The 19,439-nt window shown below is 33.5% G+C and overlaps 1 protein-coding gene and 1 long non-coding RNA gene across 7 annotated transcripts; one reads left to right on the top strand and one right to left on the bottom strand.

Annotated features, from left to right (window-relative positions):
- Positions 1-517: 517 nt before the first annotated feature.
- Positions 518-4,204, bottom strand: LOC139861751 (uncharacterized). 5 transcript variants are annotated; one of them, XR_011763943.1, is made up of 6 exons: positions 4,074-4,204; positions 3,859-3,948; positions 3,682-3,730; positions 1,571-3,441; positions 1,038-1,388; positions 518-955 (listed from the first exon to the last, which is right to left on the bottom strand). It is a non-coding gene; the product is annotated as an uncharacterized lncRNA (long non-coding RNA). The 5 variants fall into 5 exon arrangements; XR_011763945.1 differs by having other exon boundaries at positions 518-1,388; positions 1,571-2,480; positions 2,567-3,441; XR_011763942.1 differs by having other exon boundaries at positions 518-1,388; positions 1,571-2,971; positions 3,313-3,441.
- Positions 4,205-6,544: 2,340 nt separating this feature from the next.
- Positions 6,545-10,207, top strand: LOC139861738 (uncharacterized). 2 transcript variants are annotated; one of them, XM_071850244.1, is made up of 6 exons: positions 6,545-6,730; positions 6,864-6,922; positions 7,204-7,297; positions 7,372-7,489; positions 8,233-8,940; positions 9,033-9,159. In XM_071850244.1, exons 1-5 carry the CDS (start codon positions 6,611-6,613, stop codon positions 8,376-8,378), a joined length of 537 nt encoding a protein of 178 aa, XP_071706345.1. In that variant the 5' UTR covers positions 6,545-6,610; the 3' UTR covers positions 8,379-8,940; positions 9,033-9,159. The 2 variants fall into 2 exon arrangements, with proteins under 2 accessions (XP_071706345.1, XP_071706338.1); XM_071850237.1 differs by lacking the exons at positions 6,545-6,730; positions 6,864-6,922; positions 7,204-7,297; positions 7,372-7,489 and adding exons at positions 9,361-9,521; positions 9,810-9,862; positions 10,070-10,207 and having other exon boundaries at positions 8,375-8,940; positions 9,033-9,264.
- Positions 10,208-19,439: the final 9,232 nt, after the last annotated feature.

Raw genomic sequence — 19,439 nt, 5'->3', positions numbered from 1 at the left:
ATATATATATATATATATATATATATATATATATATATATATATATATATATATCATATTTCCTATATAATAATAATAGTATCACATATTCATATGTATACAACAAGCAATTGGCCAGCCGCGCGTTGCGGCGGCGGACCTAAAAGCATTAATGACGTTCTCGTTATGGTGTTTACTAAAGCGTTTATAAAGGTGCAGCCACATTGTTTACGATAAAAAGCTAATATTACATTTTTGAACATAGGAGCTTTCTATAGCTATTTAGGTTTGTGTAAGAGCATTGTAGGATGATGATTCTGTTGCATACTCAATTTTGCAGGCATGGGATTTCCCTGGGAAGTTAGATCCTTTATATGGCCCATCCTGTAACAAATACTATGATGGATCAGTATGTAGTTGTTAGGAAAAGTGATCAAAATATATTATAATAGATAAATAGCATATGTAATAACTGAACAGACTTCTATAATACATTCTAAAGTGGGAATGTTTAAATGCAGATAATATGAGTAAGGGTGTTGTCACAATAGACAGATAAATAGACACAAATTACAACTGGAAGAAAACAACAGATAATCAAACACAAATTACAACAAAAAAAAAAACATAAAGAAACATAGCAAGAATAATAAAAAAAAAGAACATTAAACAGAGAAGAACGGTTTTCGATAAGAACATGTCAAATTAGGCATCTGAGAATAAGGTCGCTACGTAAAGAAGTCCTGCATATCAAAATACCACCAATAGACAATTTCATTAGATAGTCACTTGAAATAAATATAGTTTAAAAAGGCACATACGTCCAAGAGATACCAATAGTAATACTACTAAAATAATATGATAATAAAGGCTTCCTGCACCTGGGAGTATTCCGATTCTATGCAACTAACTTGCAAAAACAAAATAGAATACGTACCTGTTCGCTGCGGCTGAAGCATGCCTAACGTTTCTTGTGCTGCAGTTGGGTGAATGGAAGTGATAAGCATGATATATTATTGCATGCAAAATTTCATGCCGAATAGTCTGAATATACATACTTCTAGTCCTAGTCTATTATTTGTTTCTACATATTTATTACATGCCTATGACATGTTTGTTTCGTCAAAGTCACTTCTGTTTTGCCTCTTCTGCAGGTGTATCCGTGGAGTTCAAAGTTTACATACATAGATGAGCGAATTCGAGGCCTCTTAGCTGCTGTTGTGCAGCATATAAGTTGCAGTGTGCAGCTGTGTTTCATTGCAAGAAGAGCTGATTTGGACTTCAGTTTTAGGCTGTTTCTTGGTTCTGCATGTTAAACTTGTTTGGCTAATGATAAGGAAACTATATAAAGGGCATCTTTGAAATTCACTTGAAAATCGCGGCCAACGCCACCCATATTTATCGTAGCTCTGCATTTAACACAAATCACAAATTATATCTACTTTATAATCCTACATAATGTTTTATGTAGTAAAAGCATAGAAGTTGGCATTAGTACAACATTTACAATACCCGAATCTAACAAAAGAAAGAATGAAAAGGAACAGAAGAAACTAACAAAGCTTACGTATTTGTTGTGCATTAGGCTTACCATTTTAATTTTCGCTATCTTTCGATCTATCAAAATTCTCATGAACATTAAAATCTGCATCTTTAAACTGCTACAATCGTTATACATGAGCACATTTGCTATGAATGCATATATTTTACATTCATGTTATAAAGAGAAAGACATATAAACAACACAGAGTGTAAATTAGTCAAATAAATAATTCATGAACATCAACACATTAACTTTTAAGAAACTGAGTATGCAAAATCGAAGCACATACCAGAGGATGAACAATCAGCGAACATGACAGTCGAGATAACATAAACAGCAGCGACACTGGAAACGGTTTGCACTGTTGTTGTGACTGCTATTGGAAAAAGACACTACCGTTGTTGTGACTGTTATTGGTAGACAATAATTTACAACCTGGTTGTAAAGACATACCCGGCGTCTTGATTTTGACCAAAGGTATAGACACCTGCACTTCTAGCAAAGTGCAAGGTAAAATAAAAATATACCAATTTTCTCGGGGAAAAAAAAAGGCATCTCCATTAACCAATTTTTTTTAAAAAAGGCAGGTAAACTTCCATTTCAATTTCAAACATATATTAAAAAAAAATAAAAAATACTCCGTGAACAAAATTAATTACTACCAGGTAAGTTAATAGAAAAAAATATCCATGAATGGGTGTTTAGCGGACAGACCAGGTGACCGTGTTTTTGATAAAATGAAACCTTTGTACATGGGCGCAGCTTAGAATAACCCAAAAGGGGTATCCGCCCCACCTGGATTTAACGGATAAAAAAAATTTACACTAATTTTTTTTTTTTTTTACGAAATAATAAGGTTTTTATTAGTGTTTACCCCTGCTGAAAATGAAAATTTTAATAAATTTTCGCATCCGCCCCATCTGGCTTTGAGTTCAAGTTCCGCAACTGCCTCTGTAACCTATTTATTGCCGTGTTTATCAACCTTTACCGGAGTAGTAGTAATAGAACGAAAGTCTTGACAACCTAATTAAGCAAATTCAGTACCTGCAAAATATTTGACCATGAAACCAACTTTTTCAAACTTGCCTTTCTCACTATTTCCTCTAAATTTCATGTAATCACCACACGAAAAGGGTTTATATGCTCTCATGTTCTTGTCACCCACAACTGCATCAGGTGCAAAAACTACCTTATCATCTTCAAATCACCGAAAGAAAGCAAGTGAAAGCGGTTTTTAGGTTCCTTAAAAACAACTCTATGCTCTGATGACCTTAACTTGCCATTGTTCCAAGCTTCCATTAAGTCTCCAATATTTACAACTAATGTTTCACCACCACATGGATGCATTCCTAGCCCTCGATGTGCATTTCCTTTGTTTGGATCTCACTTGAAGCCCACCGGTTTCCTCCTGGTAAACTACCACTATGTAGCTCGTATGTATGTGCATTCCTACACATAAATTCCACATATATAAAATAATACTCTGTATTCAGCATCATTAAAAATCGCGAAAAATAATGCCGAAACAAAAACCACAAATTACTCTCAATTTATAAAACATATAGACACCTATAGAACCAATTATTACAGCAACCACGACGGAGATGGTAAGTCGTCAAAGCTTAGCGGCGACGACGACTAAGTATTGTCGTACAAAAACCTCAATTACCATAAGACAAAGGGAATAGTCGTGCAACAGAATACCTAAATCTACATACAACAATTACTGACAACAATTTAGCAAACAAATAAAACATCACAAAACAATAAAGTAGAGTATCAAAGTTTACATGGGGAAGATGGATGATAACAACGAAAATGAAAAAGAAAATAGGAGCAGATGGCCAGAGTAGTCGAAAATGGAGACAATTGTATTCGATGGACACTTCATTATGCTCCCATATTCTCTCAACACCTAACTATAAACACCAAAGAAAGGGTTTATTAATAACAACAGAGAAAGTAATATGTGCTTTCAACGACACAATACTTATGCCGAAAAAAGGAAAAGCGCATACATGTCTATAATTTTAACCGTCAACTCATTACCAATCCTTGATTTTTGCCTAACAGCACATACTTTTTAATGTTGTAAGTTGAACCTTATAATTTTCACAGCATAAAAGTATAGAACCAATTAGAGTACTATATTAAATTACCTGAATTTTGACTTTGACTGGTTCAAGAGCACTTGTGCTGAACTGTGTGCTGAGCAAAGAAATCGGGTCCAGAAACACAAATCGTCTCAAAAATACAACATATCAAAAAATATAGATGGAGAGAATGGACGTTAATAAACATATTAATAGAAATTTATTTTAAAATGTTAATCGGACCTTCTGTGGTTAACATCTGAGTACTATCGCCCACGATAACCACGGTTGTCTGTCGAGTAGCAACAGCATGAGTAGTAGTCACTTTAGAAACTAAAATATCAAATAATAAATTAGTTGCACACAATTAACAATTGTGAAGAAAGTGGCTATAATATTATACACACAATATAGTAATATATAACATAAAAACTCTGAATACATTAAAAAAACCTTGCCTGCATAGACAATACAGACCCTAGAAAACAAATCAGGGTATGCAGCGAAACTGTGACGGTGGTGGATGGTGGTTGAAGGCACGCGGGCGGTGGCAACGGTGAGCTAACACTACAGCAAGGAGAAAACATCAGGTCTAAAATGGCGGTGTGTAAAATTGGAATGGAGGTAAATGGATGAAGATGGGGTTGAAGGGCGCTGGAAAGTGGAAGAAGGTTCCAGGCGAGAATGTATGATGACTAAAATGTCTAATATACCCTCGGTTACTGTTGATGAACAGTAAATAAAATTTGCTCAGTTGTAATAAGTATAATATATACAACTAATTTATACAGCCTTATTCAAACAACATATCTTATATTTTTAACATGAATTTTACAAACTCTAAATTAATTAAGTACATAAATTATGTAATTTGAAGCTGAAGAAAGAGCATTTAAACACTGATGGTGATGATCGAGTAGGATTTGGGTTCGACAGAGGAAAAGTGTGCGTTTAATTGTTGATCGGAGGAAAAGAAATCCCGTGTTTTTAACCCTAATTAGAAGATTAAAATGGGTATTTTAGAGATGGGTGTGTATGTGAAATTGATTTATTACCTAATATTAATAAGCCAAAATAATAACAAATTGATGCAAAACATACCTAAGTTGCTTGATGAACCGACCGAATTAACTTTACGGCTTCTTTTAGCCGCTGATGAAGTGACAGAACTTTCATCAAATGCAAAAAAAACATAACCCTACCGATGTTAACCTTCAAAAACATTACCCGTTGACTTTTGGTAGTCAACTTAATTTCCAAAACCAAAAACTGAATCTTATAATCCCTTGTACCAAAAATGTTGAAACATGGAAACAATGCTCTGTTGAATGAGCTTGCGACGTTGGAGGAATGTTTGCCGGCGTTAAAGGAAAGGTTTGATATGCGAAGAGCAGATGTTGTGGAAGCTGTTAAAAAGTTTGAAACGGCTCGAATAGAGATGGAAAAGGCTCGATTAGAGTTGGATGATGCTACTGTAACTCGAAATAACAAGGCAACGCAAGTAGCACAAAAGATTGCTCAAGTATCTGATCCTTTAATTTAGAATGTGTATAGAAATTGTTTTGAGGTTAGAATGTTATTAGAAACAGTAATAAGTTTGCCAAATTTGATTGCCATTGAATTAATAGTATTATTATTATTATATCTTGGTGTACATGTATTTAAAAGATACGTTTGAAACTATGGTGTTTGTATTATAAATACAGATGAGAACAGGAAGGTAGTGTTGATGGTTTGAATTTGAGCTCTGCTACTCATTTGTAACGTTCTACTACTGCAATCATTATTGTGGAAATGAATTTTAATAAAGAATGTGATGTGATTTCAATCCTATCCTAACTCAAAATTAATTGAATTGTATATTAAATTAAATTACATATAAGCGAGTTTAGTAATCAACTAATTTGATCATCAAACAACTGACTAACGTTACATTTGTACCATTTTGCGGAGGTTTGCTCCTATAAAAAAGTAAGAAGAAAATAACCAAAGAAAAATAACTGTTATATTTTCTTTAACGGCGATAGTGACATCGAATTTTCTAATTTATCACTCATACGCGCGTTAGGAAGAAACATAATTCGCGACAATGTTGACAGTACCATCAAAGGTTGAGAAAAATAAGTGTTCTATTAAATTTGCTACAACACTTTTAAGGCTGAAACCACAAACCAAAGGATCAATTTAGCTCTTTACGAGTCAACTACTCTCAAGACGACTACCCGCTTTGCGAGTAGTCCGGAATCATCGCGAGTGAACCTACGTAGCCACGAGGGAATTAGGTTTTTTTTTTTTTTTTTTAGCTTAATGGATTCAAACTCATGACCACAATTTGGAATGGTAGACCCTAACAACTCTACCACCACCCCATGTTTATTTACTTTTCTTTCATCTTTTTTTCATTTTTCACAAAAACTTGTGTTTGTCCGTTCGTTTATTTATTTTTTCTGAAGCTATTTTCCCTTTCGTTAATGTGCGTATTGCAGTTATAAGCTACTTAAATTGTGTTAAAGGTATCGAGCGAAATCATTTCCCACTCAGTAATAACTAGCTTCGGTGCTTTTATCCTTGTCGTGTCAATTTTCGTTTGGTCTATTTTTGTTGCATAGTTTTGTTAGTTTGTTTAGTTCTGTTCGAATAGATTGGACGTTTTACATTTGGTTTTAGTTGTTTAGTCCTTTTATATAGTTTTCTTTGTTTGAGTTGTTCTCGACCAAAGTTGATGCTTTTACACTCAAATAAAAATAAAAATGAATTTGGTACTCATCCTCCGACGAAGTTTTTCTTTAGTTTTTTATTTTAAGTTTGTTCCTCTTAAAAAAAGGTTTAATTATAAATAAATAAATAAACGCTTCCAGGGTACTAATTTAGGAAAATTCGATGTTTCAATTGTGTACATTTTTTTCCATTACGGATGATGATACATAGATACACAACCTGTATAAGCCCTAGCTACTCACACAAATCACACACGCTAATCTGATCATTATCAACAATGAAGCACAAAACTCGCAGTCAATCGAGTAAACAAGCTTCAAAATCGGTTATTATAGATGATCAGCAACCACAAGTAGTTGATTCATGTAAAAGAAGAAAAACAACTACTTCAGCAAAGGTAATGCTAAAATTAACACTACATACTAGCTTTAATTAGTCCTTTAATTATTACTTGTTTATATTATATGTTCCATTAATTATTAGTATTGTTTATGTTTATTAAGTTGATTTTGCTAGTATTGTTTTTGTAGGAGAATGAAAAAGGTGATAAATCCACAACTGGTCGGAAAATTCAACAACTACATTCATTGTAAGATATAACTGAATATTTGGGTGGCCTTTAAGTTATTTATTTATTTTTTTATATATATTTTTTTTTTTTTTAGAAATGGCTACTTTCATTAACCTTTAAATAACTGGATGACCTTTACATTCATTGTACCTTTGATCATCATCGTTATTGTTATGCAAGCTGCTTGAACTTGCAATGTTTCTAGTATATTATTATGCATATATAGAAGTTAGAAACTAAGTAACAAATATGATCTGTTTGGTTTGATTATTATCTAAAGATACTTTGTAAGGATGCAGGTACCCCAATAATGTTTCGGTTTCAGAGGAGGAGATTTTGGAGACGACCCCTGGTTGTTGCAACAACTGCAGCTGCAAATTGTGCATGCCTGAAGTTGGTTTAAAATTCCGTTACTATTTTTTGTAATTTTCATAGTAATCAAACTTAGCAAGTATTTGAAAATGCAGGATCGAGATGGATATTCGTGTGCTGAACACGACAAAATCCTATGCTCTAAACATAGTTTAAGAGAGGCTAATGAGGAGGAGCAACTGATGGAGACAGAACTAGAGGCTAATCTTAAAGGTAAAACTACCTGAATCAGATAGTAATTTAAAATTATGAACCTCTAAATTGTGCATCTGCATCTGATAAATTGAATAAACATATGCATTTTATGTTGATGTATTTTGTAATATAATATAGAGTATTTGAACATGGTAACTGCATCTTGCATCTAACATATGATCTACATATAGTTTCTATTGTGTTAGTTTGTTTTTGTTAGGTGTTTGGCTTTATTTGCTTGTGTTCTTCGTACCGATCGTTTTAGGTATTTTGTTTGTATCGTGTTTTTTTGCCCCGTTTGTTTGGGGGTGGCTGTTGCCCCGGTTTGGCTCGGTTTTAGTTTGCGTAGCTTGTTGCTTTGGTCTAGCGTGTTCTCTACCTCCGAGCCTCTTTGTTTTGCTGTCTGTATCGGTTTAGGTTTCTCTCATCTTTTGATGAAGATTCCTTGTTTTTTATAATGTTCGGTTTTTTTTTCCACCAAAAAATAAAAAATCTACATATAGTTAAAATAATATTATATTCCAATATATTATGAACCTTGTAACTGCATCTTGAATCTTGCATATGCATCTACATCTGATATTGAATTTAGATTATTATAATTATAATATTAAAACTATGCTTTTATTTATTGCATATATCTATTAAGCATATTTTCCTTAGAGTTAAGTTCATGACATATGCTTCAACTACTTGAATTTTTATTTTTATTTAAAGATATGCAGTTATGTTGTTTTAATTTTTTTTGTGTTATTTTGCAGTAACTAACCAAACTGAATCAGATAATGTATCTAAACAAGATTGCAAACCCAAAATGAAAAAGAGGAATAAACAACCACAATCTATTTGGACAAGACAGAGTCCGAGTTCATTATTTAAAGTTATACCGGATTTAAGCGATGAATAAAAACGTGATTTGATCAGTATGGGATTTGAGAGCCTATTAGATTTTAAGATTAAATCACTTCCTGGCAGATTGTCATTTTGGTTAGTTGACAGATTTAATGCTGAAAATTTGAAACTGAATTTAGGAGCTGTAGAACTAGAGATTACAAAGGAAGATGTTAATGAAATTCTTGGATTCCCAATTGGAGATATATGTGTTACTGCAGTTGAAACAGCACGGATTGGAAACGGAAATTTAATAAATCAATTTAGAAAGCTTTATAAAAAAGAACAAAACAAAAGGCAAAGGATATGTCTTCAAAATGTGCAAGAATCAATTATGAAAAACAAAGAAGGAGGACATAACTTCAAACTACAAATGTTAGTATTGATTATGACGACATTGGCTGAAGGTATTGCTGACTCAACATCTAATCAAAGACTTCTTCCATCAATAAATTACTTGGAAGATGTAATTAAAATGGATTGGTGTGGATATGTTCTCGAGTGTCAAAAGGAGCAAGGTTAATTGGGATATGAATTATCCTAACTGCTGGTATAAAGGTCCCCTGACTTTTTTAGTGGTAAGAAAGCTATTAAATTTAAAATATGTATGATGTTTATTAATTGTCATATATACGTATAAAACGTGACATAATTTTTGTGGTAATTACAGGCTTGGTATGTTAGTAAGACATCAAGCACTTCTCAAGATTCAAAAAATTTGAAACCTGAAATCAGAAACTGGACAACTGAGATGTTGTTTGAAATAGAAAGCGAAGAGTACAACAATGGTGGATTTGGTAATGTAATAATCATAAACAACATACTAAGTAAAAAGCAAAATCTTTTGTTTAATCAACCTGCTCCATATTCTGACCTAGAAGAAGAAGAAGAAGCAAAAACAGGTATGTTTGATACATTATTATTAATGGAAATTTTGTTTTCAACATTTAAGATAAATATAAATAATAATAACAATAAATTCAAAATATGCAATTTAGCAGAACCTTGTGGAATTAAAAAAGTTGGAGAAAATGAAGGGAAATCAGATTCTGATCCTATCAGCGTAGAAGAAGAAATAGTAGATAATGAAAACGATTTGAACGGATTGGATTACATGTCAACTGATGAATCCGATGACAATATTATAGAGACGTCGGAGGTATTTACACTCTTCTGATTTTATTGTTATATCTTTTAAATTATATTTAATACTTTCAGAGTGCACTTTCAGTCTGCATCAATAGTAACTAGTCATACTTAAATCAGTAAATTAGTTCATACATAAATCAATTAGTCACAGTATTAAAGTCTAATTACAGCATACGGAGTACTATATTGTAAATCAGTTCAACTGTACAGGCTAGCTTTAGTTCTTTGATTTCATGTTATGTGTTTCAATAGTCATTATTAGTGTTCATTAACTTGATTTTGCTGTTTATTTATGTAGGAGACTCAAAATGGTGAACAACCAGGATGGTTTAAGGAATGCATGAATAAACGGTACTAGTAATTAATTTTCTTCCATTTTTTACAATTTACTGCAGAAATATTTGACTGTTTTTTGTAATTCCGATATGAGGGAGGGCTTTTGATTGGAACAGTTTTATGTCATTATTTCCTTTTTGTGAATACTTTTCTGCATTTATGGCAAGCACCAATATCTTAGAAATTGTTACTATTATCTAAAGATACTTGATAAAAATGTAGGTACTCTGATGATGATTCAGCTGGTACATCGAGGCTTATTGATAACGACGGAGATTCCATCGACGGCTACAGTTAGAAATGAAGATATTGGTGCATTAAGGCCCGATGATGAGAACACTGTTGAAGATGTTGGAGTGTGGAACAAGTGTGAAATTGGGCATGCAGAAAAAGAGGTGTTAGAGGCTGTAGAGCGTCGATACCCGAAAACATTTAAAGGGATTCGGATTAAAATGAAAGGACGTTTGGTGCCAGCTTTTAAGCTTTTTTGCGTGTTCATCGAGAAACTCGAGTCTGTCTTAAAAACATCCGTGGATGCAATTAAGGAGGATCAGATCACTGCACTTCGAATGGATGTCAATGAAATTGAGGAGGACATGGGATTCGACCTTTCATGGGCCCGCCATAGGCTAGACGTGGTGGAGAAACTCAAAAGTGGAAATAACGCTTTGTTAAATGCGCTGGCGGCGTCAGAAGAATGTTTGTCAAGACGGAAGAAAACGTTAGTTAAACGAACAGTAGAGATTGTGCAAGCTTATAAAAAGTTGGAAACTGCTCGATTAGAGGTGGATGAGGCTACCGAAGCTCGAAACAACAAGGCAAGAGAAGTGGCTTGGAAGCTTGTGGAAGCATGTGATCCTATACTTTAGAATATGTCTCCAAATACTTTCGGATAGCAGTTGGAATGTGTATATAGACAGGAAGTGGTAACGTCTATCTGTAATTAAGTTATTTAGTAATGTTGATGCTTATTTGTAATTTTTTTGTTAGTCCTTTAAATTCTTTAAGCACATACGCGCCTATATTACAACCCAGCACAAGAAGTACACTTACCAATCAGCACAGAACGAAACATGTAGCCAGTTATAGACATATCCAATTTCACAACCTAGTTCTTATGCCATAAGGGACACCCTTTTGGCTTCTTTGAAAGATGACAAAATTACACGGGGGTCCTGTTTGTTCGAAATTACACACGGGGTCCAGAAGAATTTTTTCGACTTGAGGGGTCACTGTGGTTTGCAATTGTTTCATGGAGAGTCCATTTGCCTAAAATCCGTTAATTTTTTTGTTAAACCTTGTCATGTGCAGTGCACATGAGGGTATTTTTGTCTTTCACTTCTATAATAATAATGATAATATTTATTTGATATATTTTAGGATTGATTATTATTATTAGAGAAAATTGCGCGGATAGTCCCTGTGGTTTGTAGCACCCAGCGTGGATAGACAAAGTTGGTGATTTGAGCGTGGATAGTCGTATATTTGATATTTTGAGCAAGGATAACCCAGTTCAGTAACACTGTTAACCTTTTCCGTTAAAATTGACTCATGTGCAAAATATGTGAGGGTATTTTTGTCATTTAGTTCCCTCCTCCCCTTTACATATTTTCCTTTCTATTTTACTTGTATCTTGGAACCTGCAACCAATTTCCCTCATCCCCTTTCTCATATAACTTCAAAATCTAAATCTAAAATCACAAGAACCTTCATCATCAAATAATTGGGAGTTTTTTGATTTAAAGATTAAACCCCAAAATGAACACGGATCTGACCTTCTTATCATAATACTAGCCTTCGTTGATCATCAAATTATCAAAATCGTCTCAGATCTGGTATTTCATCTCGGGTCAACAAAAGTTAAACGGATCTTCATTGTTAAAATTCAAAAACGATTTGATGTTTCAGGTTATGAAGATGTTTGACGAAGCGACGGTGTCGATTTGAACAGATCTGACCGGGCAACACAAAATCGTCCATCATCATCATCATCATCATCTTCATCATCATCGGATCTGAACAGCGGCGGTGGCAGATTCCGACGTTAAGAATAACGGCAGTGGTGGCAAAGCTAGATAAAACAGAGAGGAGATATGCTTGGGTCAAACGTCGATTACGAACAAATGTAGAGATATGGAAAATTTTTCCTCGTTCTTGGCATGTCGATTACCATATGTGTATCCAGTTCTGCAAATTGACCGGTTTGACGTTTTTTGTTCTAAGATATAATATTATGCTTCTTAATCAATGTGAATTTGACCATTTTTCTAGCATTTCTTATGTGATTTCATTTTTATTAATTGCTAAATCAAATTTTATAAGCTCATAGATAAGTTTTTTTGGCATATAGAATTTCATAGGGATTATCTGATAATTAGGCTTTTTATCTAAATAGGTCTTTCAAAGGGTCCTGAGAGCTTATGCTACGAAGCTTTTAATTAAGGTATTATCATGTTTTTTGCTGCTTCTGCATTATGCTAATATTGTGTGCCTAAAAATGCAGACAATTTCTATGTTCTGAATTACCAACAATTGTGAGTTTTGAAATAAATAAATATTTGTGAGTTTCAAATGTGCTGAGTATTTGGGGTTTTGAATTGGTCGTTTAATGTTTGTGGATTTTGAACTCGACCATCGGAAGTGAAATATAGAAAGGTCAACGTAAAGGAACATGAAATATAAATTGGTTTCTTTTTTTATCAACTTGGTTTATCAACTATAGAAGGTCAACTTGAGTTTGAACTCGGCTATTCATGGTTGATTTCTGAAAAAAAAAAAAATTGAAAGATAGGAAGAATGATGAAGAATATGAAATGGGGTAGAAGGTACGTAAAATGACAAAAATACCCTCACATGTTTTGCACATGAGTTAGTTTTAACGAAAAAGGTTAACAGTGTTAGTGAACTGGACTATCCTTGCTCAACATATCACATATATGACTATCCACACTCAAATCACCAACTTTGTCTATCCACGCTGGGTGCTACAAATCACAGAGACTATCCGCGCAATTTTCTCTTATTATTATTGAAATTATATTTAGGCATTATTTTAATTCTGCCCACTTGACAGTAAAACCCTCCATACCTACTACCTTCATCTTTTATATCACCAACACAAACTCACACCAATCTCTTCAATCCTTCATGACAAATTAATTGCCTCTGATCTCATCGCATTTCACTTTTTTTTTTTTGTATGTTTATCCTTTCCTTTGTTTTGTCATTTTTCCATCCATCAGGGGATGAATCCCCTCAGATCTAAATACAAAAGATTCAAAAAATATTAAACTCGTCCAAAATTGGAACCTACATCCTTACAAATAAGTAGGATACCACCAATAAACGTCGTGCAACGCATTATCATCTTCAAAGTCGGCGTTGGATTTGACACTGTCGTCGTCAAGACACTGGAACCGTCACCATCGCAGCAGCAGTGGTGGTTTGGTAATTTATTGGATTTTTGGTAAAGATGTGATTGTCGTCCTATTTTGATTAATTTATTATTAGTTTAATTCAAGATTCACCTGTTTGTTTTTTTCTAATTTTAAATTTTTTTGACTGCTTTTAGTCTTACAAATTGGGATCTAGATGTCAAATGGGTTTCACAAATAGTAATCATTGTTTGTCAACATGCCGAATGAGCTATACAAATTGTGTGTATCCACATACTCAAATCAATGACGGATTCAATCCGTACACAAATGGGTTTTGCTAATCGTACAAGAGATTTGTAAATTGTACTAGAGATTGAATTGAAATGTTTATGATTTAGGTGAATAAAATAGGATGTGAAAATTGGGTTTTAAAATTAGGGAAGAAGATAGAAATATTTAAATTGAAAATTTGGGATTCGTGAATTTAGAATTACAATTTGTATCTGAGATTGAATTAAAATGTTTATGATTTTGGTGAATAAAAAAAAGAAGAAGATGAAAATGGGGATGGGAAGTGGGGTTCTAAAATTAGGGCAGATGAAATTGAAGATGGGAAAAAGTAAATAGACGATTTTACCCTCACTTGTTTAGCATGTGATGAGATTTGACAGAAAAACTAACGTCTGTTACTGAGTTGGACTCCCGGTGAAACAATTGCAAATCACAGTGACCCCTCAAGTCGAAAAAATTCTTTTGGACCATATATATATATATATATATATATATATATATATATATATATATATATATATATATATATATATATATATATAGTGGTAGGATCAAGAGGGAAGTAACCATTCGGGGGAGCGGGGGGAAGCAAATTTTTTTATTTTTTTTTCGTTTTTTGAAAAAACTTTGTTCACGAACATTATAGATTGGATGAAAATATGAACATTTAATAAAGACACTTTGTGATAAATATTTTTATTTTGGCGGGAAAACGCTCGAAGAAGTAATATATAACAATTATCGTGTTTTTCGAGAGTATTTTGAGGTTTTAGATATTAGGGTTTGAATATTTGGGTTTAGTTATTAGGGTTTGAATATTTGGGTTTAGATATTAGGGTTTATAGGGTTTAGATATTAGGGTTTAGAAATTTAGGGTTTAGGGTTTAGATTTAGGGTTTAGATTTAAGATTTAGATTGAGTTTTTAACACAAACGTTTTAGAGTTTAGGGTTTAGGGTTTAGGGTTTGGTGTTTTGGGTTTATGGAATAAACCCAAAATACCAAACCCTAAACCCTGAACCCTAAACTCTAAATCGGGCTAAAATTTACTTCACAAAACATGAAAAAAAACGTTAACATTCTTCACGAACAATATTATCTTGAATGTTATTTTTGTCGATCGTTTTCCCGCCAAAATAATAACATTCATCACGAAGTGTCTTTTCTAAATGTTCATATTTTCATCCAATCTATAATGTTCGTGAACAAAGTTTTTTCAAAAAACGAATTTTTTTTTTTTTTTTGCTTCCCCCGCTTCCCCCCGATTGGTTACTTCCCCATTGATTCTATATATATATATATATATATATATATATATATATATATATATATATATATATATATATATATATATAACAAACCACAAGGACCCCCGTGTAATTTTGTCTTGAAAGATTCTGCTGCAACTTTGCATGCGGTTGAAGGAAGATGAACACGCATATGGTTTCTTCTACTTTGAGTATCAAATGTTGAATTGCCGGTAACAAAGGAAGAAAACAAATATAGTTGAGAGTTAACCCTTTTTCATGTACATTAACGCAACTAAAGACCTCTAACTGAAGAAGGTGGGCAAAACTTTATAGCAAATGAAAGATGATTGGAAAATGAATATTTGATAAATGGAAGTATCCGATTTATTTAAAGACAACAATATATTGGGCAAAAAGGTGTAGATTGGATGGAACACCCCGATCCCGTGTGCCTTTTTGGCACCATCCATTGTCCACCCCACAAGAATAGCTCCGGGCAACTCCCCTACCCTCGGACCCCCAATTATGTGTCAGGCTGACCCCCGAAGGGATCGAACCTGCGTCTGTATTGGGCAAACTTCCACATGGTAGGTCCCTAAGGCTTTGCGGGTGTGGGTACCGTTGATCCAAAGATACAATGGTAAAGGCAACAATATTTTAGCATAACAAATAATTTACAAGGTCTGGGGTTTACAGTCAACGATTGTATCTCATTGAGGATTATTGCGCTACTTGTGATCTTCCGATTGAACAATGCTTGATTCCTATGCTTCCAAATCGTGCATCCACTTACCCATTCGAATGCTTGCCATAAATCTTTATCCATTGAGTCGTGAAGTTAGCACCATCCCATTTGAAGATTTTGATTACACTGAGATTGGAGGGGGAGCCTGATTGCCACCAGTTGTAAACTTTGGTCCAAACTTCGAACGCCCGTTTACAGAGAATGATAGGCCCCTAAGAGCAGTGGGAGCGGAGCTCGTCTCCTACCCCGTCCCTGACCTTGACACCTTGTCGCATGTCACCCCACTCCCCCACCCCGTCACTTGCTTGCGTCCCCCCTAGGTCAGTCGTGTAGGCGACGGATGTTTACCCCCTTTTTTATTTTTGCTTTTTTTCCAAAAGAATAAATTATTAAATATGTAATAAAATATTATTTTAACACACTAACTAACACACTAACTGACATAGGTCACCACTCCCCATTTTTTCTGACTCGGCAAGTCACGCCTGACATGCCAAGTGACCTCAGTCACCACTCCCAGTGCTCTAATGCTTATTTGTAAATTTTTTGTTATTCCTTTAAAGTCTGTAAGCACATACGCGCCTATATTACAACCCAATACAAGAAGTACACTTACCAATCCGCACAGAACGAAACATGTAGCCGTACAGATCCAATGTCAGAACCCTTTCTCATGTCTATTAATGCAACTAAAGATCTCTAATTGAAGAAGATGGGCAAAACGTTATAGCAAACGTAAGATGATTGAAAACTGAATATTTGATAAATGGAGGTAATATTTGAATAGCAGAAAGTAATATCTTATCTTTTTTTTAAAGGCAATAGTTCATAAATTAAAATAAAATTAGCAAGAAGCTAGTAATTACAAACAATCCTAAACGATGATTTCAACAAACACGACTACACGTCCTAACAACTCAATTTCTAATAGACCTTATAACTTGATTCAAAGTAAACCAAGCACGAAAAAGTACAAAAACTATGGCTACAATTCAACAATCTAGGAATCAACCGAAATAAAAATTAACATCGTACAAGACCTGAAAGGGCAATCACTTGGAAGAAAGAATGTAAATTGGTGTAAAACCAACCGCGACCAACACAACGACAATTGTGATAAAACCCGCTGTTTTTGCAAGGGAGAATCTGATCCGATAATATATAACTTGTTAAATTAAAACATTTCTATGTTAGGCATAAACTTTTTGAGAAAGATGAAATGATTGGGAAAAGAGGTAGACTTGCTCATGTTCTACTAATAAATATGCTCATTGCTGTATCAGTTGAAAGGTTACGAAGGTGAAAAGTGAGTTCATGTTAGTTTACGCTAGTTTAAGTGTTTGATCTACTCTAATATATATATATATATATATATATATATATATATATATATATATATATATATATATATATATATATATATATATATATGGTCAGGATCCATAGGGAAGTAACACTTTGGGGGGAAGTGGGGGGAAGCTCTCTCCACCGTAGATCATCATCTTACAGCGCTTCTCTATTTTTGTTACATTGTTCCTTCTCGTTTCATGTTCAACAGGATTAGGGGCAATTACGTCATTTGGTATTTCTAATTCAAATAAGCCTTTCAGTCGTTATCAATTACACTCCTCTTTACGATTTATGATCTCATCGCTTCCTGGATTCTAGGTTTTAGTTCGTTCGCAGCTATATCAAAGGTGAGATTTCTCAATTTTTTTTTTGTTTTTGATTAATTCACGATTTATTCTGCGTTTTATTATTGTTGTTATAGATCTTCGTTTTATTGTTATTTCTAACTACAATTGATTTTTCTACTGGTTCAGAATTTAATATGTCAAATAGTGCGAATCTTCCTTCATCTTCGAATCCAAGTTTTCATGATTCAACTGGTATTGTTTCTTGTAAACCTTATGTTATTTGTACAGATGTCTTAATATTAATCTCACTTTCTGTATATTTCATTACTAGCTAATACAGTTTCTTCTCACTCGAATGATGATGCGTTGGAATCTAATTCGAATCATCCTGATGCTGGTAATTTGTTTTTGTTATTTTTTGTTTATTCTGTATTAGAATTTGTTATTTTTTCCTTGAATTTATTATTGTTTTCAATCAATAATAATATTTATGAATTGTTTATTGTGTTTAGTCAGTTCTAACATCTATTATGGTATTTTTATTTGTTTTTATTGAACTTTTTGATGGAATTCAACATAACAACATGTTCTTAAAGTTTGCATAATCACAAAACCAATTTTATGAATATTAAAGCAAGCGGAAGCATGATAATTAAGAAAACAAGTTTATATGTTTAACCATTTAAATTGAATTCCATGTAAATACCAAGTCATGAACATATGCTTACATATAACAACAAGGAAGTAAGAGTTATACCTCCTCAAACTTGTTTGAGGGCTGTTTTAGATGAGCAAGTAGATGATGATTAATGGAGCTCCAAAAGAATGAAACCTCAAGTAGCTATACCCCAAACTTGTGCACCAACACCCTAGCTTTGGTTAGAATTTTAATTACACTTGAAATGAACTTGAAAGAACAAAATAAGAACCTCTCCTTGTACCTCAAACCCCACGGTTCTGCAGCAGAAAATTGAGAGAGATTGTTGCTTTTCTTTGATATGTTTGAATGCATGTGTGAGTGTTGAATCCTAAGTCTTGAACTTGGTTAAGCATGGGTAGTAATTAATAAACAAATGCATGCTTATTGCAACTCCCATGCCACTCACATTACCATGTTATAATATACATTTATATAAAAAAACTGATTTTATAAAATCAGTTTTTATAAAACTTAATTTTATAAAACACATTATATAAACATGTATATTATTTGTTATGTATATTTTATAAAACCAATTTTATAAAATGTAACATAACTTAATTAATTATTTAACCTATAAACAATTAAATCCTTGTTATATAAGTTGTTCCATAACTTATATAAACATATCAAGTAATATTATTTAAGAAACCTTTTCCTTAAAATTCAAGTGTCGCGTATTTAATCAATGATCCAAACGTTAAAATAAATACATATAAAGTGTTGGTAAGCTTGTTATTGGGTATGACCCGACTTGGATCATAACATAGTGGCCACGTTAATTTAATATGTCTCTCGGGCATACGAAATACCTTCAATCTCCCACTTGCACGAGAAACATAAGAAATTAATGCAAGTGATGGATGCCACCTAACGACCGTCCATCACCCCCAATGTGTTATGACTTTGTGCCATTCAATAACATCATCCCTTTCGAGTTCCCATCTCGAATATGAATAGGTGAATCTTTTCATTATATCCTTTCGTCCTAGATGTCATGTTAAATCCAAGAGACACAGAGTGATCACTCTCTTCTAGATTTAACTTTATCAGGCCTTAAACATCTGACTCTCAACGAATAAGAGGGACAAATTCCATCTTGACTACATATGTCCTAAATACATACCTTGCATTATACCTGAGCTCTTCCTTATGAACTACCATATTTCAGAATAGCGAAAGAAGGAATCAAGGCACAATACCTGATAAATATCCGAACCCAATACGTATCTCAGGTCAGAGGATACAATGATATTCGCCTTTACTCAAGATTACATGTGATCAACCACAAAGGCTCCATTTAGTAAGTCTTGAGGGCGGGTCTTCCAATATTTGTATCCCACAAATATCTATGAACCTTGGTTGCAACCTTGCACCACATTCATCCCGTGAATGTACACCAATCCGAGTTCATAATAGTCTAAACCTCACATTTGCTCCCACAAATGTGATCGACTACGGAATTTAGAATAATTACTTATTCATGGATAAAATATGCAAAATAGGAACATAACTCAAAATAAATTAATACCATAATTATATTAATGAGTTTGAACAATTTCGTTCCGTTACAATACTTAAACAGATCATGAC

The sequence above is a fragment of the Rutidosis leptorrhynchoides genome, chromosome 1, assembly GCF_046630445.1.
Source record: "Rutidosis leptorrhynchoides isolate AG116_Rl617_1_P2 chromosome 1, CSIRO_AGI_Rlap_v1, whole genome shotgun sequence".
Lineage (NCBI taxonomy): Eukaryota > Viridiplantae > Streptophyta > Magnoliopsida > Asterales > Asteraceae > Rutidosis > Rutidosis leptorrhynchoides.
This window is presented reverse-complemented; position numbering and strand designations above follow the sequence as displayed.